Raw genomic sequence first — 4,647 nt, 5'->3', positions numbered from 1 at the left:
ATTAGGAAATTAGTGGGCCTTCAGGAGTCTCTAATGGGCCATTGGAGGACCGAGCTTAATAGGTTGGAATTGGGACTCTTAGATGTCTCAATTAGACCAAGGATTAAAATGGTCATTTTACCCTAAGTGGTGTTATAGACCCTGATCGAGTGTTAATGTGTTTATGATAGTCGGGAGTCTTCAGAGTAGCTGTTAGAGACTACTTTTCCGCAAGATTCGACACGCAGTTTTTGAGGTGAGTTACCTACGAGTAGAGGTGGGTCTACGGCCACAATGTCGGCCCACCAACATGGATTATCTTTGTGATAATTATCTAGGTTTGTTATTACCGGATGTGTTTTATGTGCCAGCATGATATGTTATATGTGATAGTGGTAGTAGGTTGGGAATAGTCCCTCGCCTCGGTCGTTAGGAACGAAGGGTAGGTCAGTACCCTAAGAGTGCTTGACAGCATGATTATGATTGTTAGTGGTAGGGGTGAAATAGTGCCCGTTGTCGGTTGAGATAGACCGGAGGGTAGGTCAGCACCCCATTTCTGCTTGACATGGGTTGGTCAGCACCCCAGAACTGCTTGACATGGGTAGGTCGGGCTCCCCAGAATTGCCCGGCAGTATGTATGTTGTTTGGTATGTGGTATGATGGGGGAAATCACTAAGCTTTGTGCTTACAGTTTTCAGTTTTGGTTTCAGGTACCTCTTCATCTAAGGGGAAAGAGCTGGCAGGGTAGCAGCGCATCACACACACACAAGATTTCCGCAATGAGAACCCTGGGATTATACTCTGACATCTTACTAATTGTTATTAAGGATTTTGAGACTTGTAATCTTTGACATGATGTTTTGGGACAGTATTAACGATGCTTTCCGTGAATTATTTCTAATGTATTATAATCAAACAAAAAATTTTGGGTCTTGATTTTGGGATGTTACCACGATCCTTTTACGATCCGGATCGTTTTTCATACCTAGGATCGTAGGATCGTACGATACTGCGATCAGGATCGCGATTTTGACAACCATTATTTTGACATTATCTTTATAGTAAAACGTGAAAAGAGAACCAGCCTGGTTTCTCAGGACATGATAATCAAAGGGTATTTTATAATATTTATATGTTTACAAATTACAAAGATGTTGCGAACACAGAAATTTACCAAAACAAACAACAAATTATACTTAATTTATTAGTTTAATATATTGTTCGATGTAAACCATTATCATTTTAAAGATATAATTTTGGAACAATTTGTATAAAATACTTAAATTCTTAATTTGAATATAACATTACATGGTCAACTAAAATATAATTTTTAGTTTAATTTAAACAACCCAAAAAATATTTTGTAAATGGTTAAAAGTGATTAATTGTAGTGTTTTTCTAATAATGATTATAAGTTGGTTGATAAGGTTAAATAAATATCAAACCTAAAGTGTAATCATAAATATACTAAATTACAATTTTAAAATAATATCTTTACTTCTACTTATAAAGTTATGTCTTTAATTTTTAACATATTATATTTAATTTATTAGATTTAATATGTTATTATATGTAAACAATTATCAGTTTAAAGCTACAACTGTTTGAACAGTTTTGACAAAATACTTAAATTGTTATTTTAAATATAACATTACAAGGTCAACATAAACATAAATTTCAGTTCCACTTAAAAAACCAAAAAATATTTTGTAAATAGTTAAAAGTGATAAATTTTAGTGATAAATGCAAAAACTAAATTGTAATCTCAATTTAACTAAAATATTTCCTAAAGATATTTTTATAATCGTTAAAAGTTTTCAAATAAGTAGCTTAAAATAACTTACAATAACTATAGTTAAAAATAACTCTATATAAATAATTATATTTTTACCATTAAATGAAAAAACAATGTTTGATGTTTTAAATAATTATAACGATAAAAATTAGAGCATTAAGCAAATAACTTTTAAAAAATTAATTAACAATAACAACAACTATAAATAACATTAAACCATATTGAGAATATGCAGTTATAATAAATGTATATATTATCATATAATTCAAAATAATCAATACATTATATCAATTTAGTATACGAATTATTATATCAAATTTAACAACAACGTTATTGCTATATTAGAAAAAACATATATTTGGAAAGAATTCAACTATATTGCTATATTAGAAAAAACAATGTTTGATGTTTTAAATAATTATAACGATAAAAATTAGAGCATTAAGCAAATAAATTTTAAAAAATTAATTAACAATAACAACAACTATAAATAACATTAAACCATATTGAGAATATGCAGTTATAATAAATGTATATATTATCATATAATTCAAAATAATCAATACATTATATCAATTTAGTATACGAATTATTATATCAAATTTAACAACAACGTTATTGCTATATTAGAAAAAACATATATTTGGAAATAATTCAACTATATAGGTGTTTCTGCGCAACGCGCGGGCATTCGTCTAGTTGATTATATATCCATTTGTTCATACGTACCGCCTCCATCGTTTTTATGTTATTTTAATTAGCTATCGATCATATATTCATTTGCTTATTTTTGTTAATTGACGATTCACCAATCACCAAGATAGCGTGTAGTTATTTTTATTCGTTAACAATATTAATTTTCTAAAAGATATTGTTTCCGATTACACTGTTGTATCAACATAAAGTCAATTTTTAATTCTTATTGTAAATTTTATTTTCTGTTACTTATAATTATTAATTTAATTATATTTGATAATTTGATTTACTATAATCACAGGGTAAATTACAAGCAAGAAAATAATCATCCGTTCTTTTTTCAAACGAATAGAAAATGAATATGAGTCGATACTCATGATCTGTTGAAATTTTTTGAAAATTGATTATTATAATAGTCAATGGAACTTTTATCTCGACATATTTTTCTTTGTCAATTTTTCTTTTAAATTTTTGAACTATGTTACATAATTTAGTATAAGATTATATTTTAATATATTATTACAATATGAGATTATCAGCCTCCGTTATTCTTAAATCCTTGCTCCACCCCTGAACATATAGCAGTCACATGGAACAACTAGAGTCTAGTATTTTACAATAGAGAAAGAGCTGAATGGATATGGAGGTTCCACCACTTCAATTGCTCCCTCAAGCATCTGGATAACCTTTCTCATGGTTGGCCTCAACGATGAGTTTTTTTGTACACACCAGAGACCAACCATAACAAATGTCGCAAGTTTTTTGTAGTCATTTAACGCCTCCAAATTGTTTTCAACAAATGCATCCAGTCAGCCTTCTTGATAGCAATCCCATGCCAGATCAGTTAAAACCGCCATCCCTTCGTTATCACTCTCAAAATCCAAGCTCTTTCGGCATGATATGATCTCTAAAAGAACCACACCAAAGCTATAGACATCCACCTTTACTATGACTGGCATGTTCCTAAACCATTCAGGAGCAACATATCCTTTTGTTCCTCTTATTCCAATGTTTGTATGACTTTGATTCATCATCAACAGCTTCGCCAATCCAAAGTCAGAAATTTTAGCATTGAAGTAGTCATCAAGAAGTATATTCTTAGGTTTTATGTCACAGTGAATGATCTGGGTGCTACACTCTTCATGAAGGTATGCGAGTCCCTTAGCAATCCCAATAGCAATATAACTCCTCTGTCTCCATGTCGGCTTCGTGTCGCCAAAAAGATACTCTGCTAATCTGCCATTTCTCATAAACTCATAAACCAATACCCGCTGCTCACCATCATCATAGTACCCAAGAAGCTGCACCAAATTTTTTTGATGAGTCCTTGCAATAACATCTACCTCGGTTTTGAATTCTTTTTCGCCATCTTGAACCACTGTATTCAACTTCTTCACGATAACTATCCTTTTTCCTATCACACCTTTATAGACTGTCCAAAAAAGCACCCTTACCTCATTCATCTTTGAATCCATCTGTAGCTTCAACTAGCTCTTGATATGTAAACCGAGGCAGATTGGTTTCAACATCTTTAATTATTGAATATGTGTTTCTCGGCTTCTTCTTGTAGATTACAAAGAAACCCACACAAAGAACACCAATCAACACAAAGATTACAAGCACCGAAGTACGTAAGAGAACCAATCCGACAACTATCATACTTCTTGGATCTTTTTTTTCCTGGGAGCCGAGGAGGGTATTGAAGAGGAGGGTTTTGAAGAGGACGATCACCTACACGGTATTTCACGAACACCTTAACATTATCACGCTCCCTCCCATTAGAGAGTGGAAGCCTCTATGACAACCCGAAATTTCTATCTTGTACAACCTTGGAATTCCATCAAAGTCAGACTAGTTTCTGCTATCTTTTAGCACTGTTAAGGGTCTGTTTGAGAGTTTCTAAGCCTAATGTAATGTATGAATGGATTCTAGGATTAGTTAGCTTGAGATCGGGAGGATAAATTCAATCCAGAAAATCACTCACAAGGTGTTCACGGCCGCAAACTAGGTTCACGGCCATGAACCACCTCCTATATATATATATATATATATATATATATATATATATATATATATATATATATATATATATATATATATTAGAGTGACCTCATTTTCTTCTCATTTCTCCTCCTCCCAACCGTGAACACATCCATTATCTCTCAAAAAGCTTCAAA

At 31.9% G+C, this 4,647-nt stretch overlaps 1 protein-coding gene across 1 annotated transcript; it reads right to left on the bottom strand.

Annotated features, from left to right (window-relative positions):
* Positions 1–3,279: 3,279 nt before the first annotated feature.
* Positions 3,280–3,945, bottom strand: LOC145120128 (G-type lectin S-receptor-like serine/threonine-protein kinase LECRK4). The gene has a single exon (XM_079055924.1). It carries the CDS (start codon positions 3,943–3,945, stop codon positions 3,280–3,282), a length of 666 nt encoding a protein of 221 aa, XP_078912050.1.
* Positions 3,946–4,647: the final 702 nt, after the last annotated feature.

This window comes from Lactuca virosa, chromosome 1 (genome assembly GCF_052849685.1).
Source record: "Lactuca virosa cultivar CGN04683 chromosome 1, Lactuca_virosa_CGN04683_v6, whole genome shotgun sequence".
NCBI classification, from domain to species: domain Eukaryota; kingdom Viridiplantae; phylum Streptophyta; class Magnoliopsida; order Asterales; family Asteraceae; genus Lactuca; species Lactuca virosa.
Note: the sequence above shows the minus strand (reverse complement) of the source record. Positions and strands in the feature narration are given on the sequence as shown.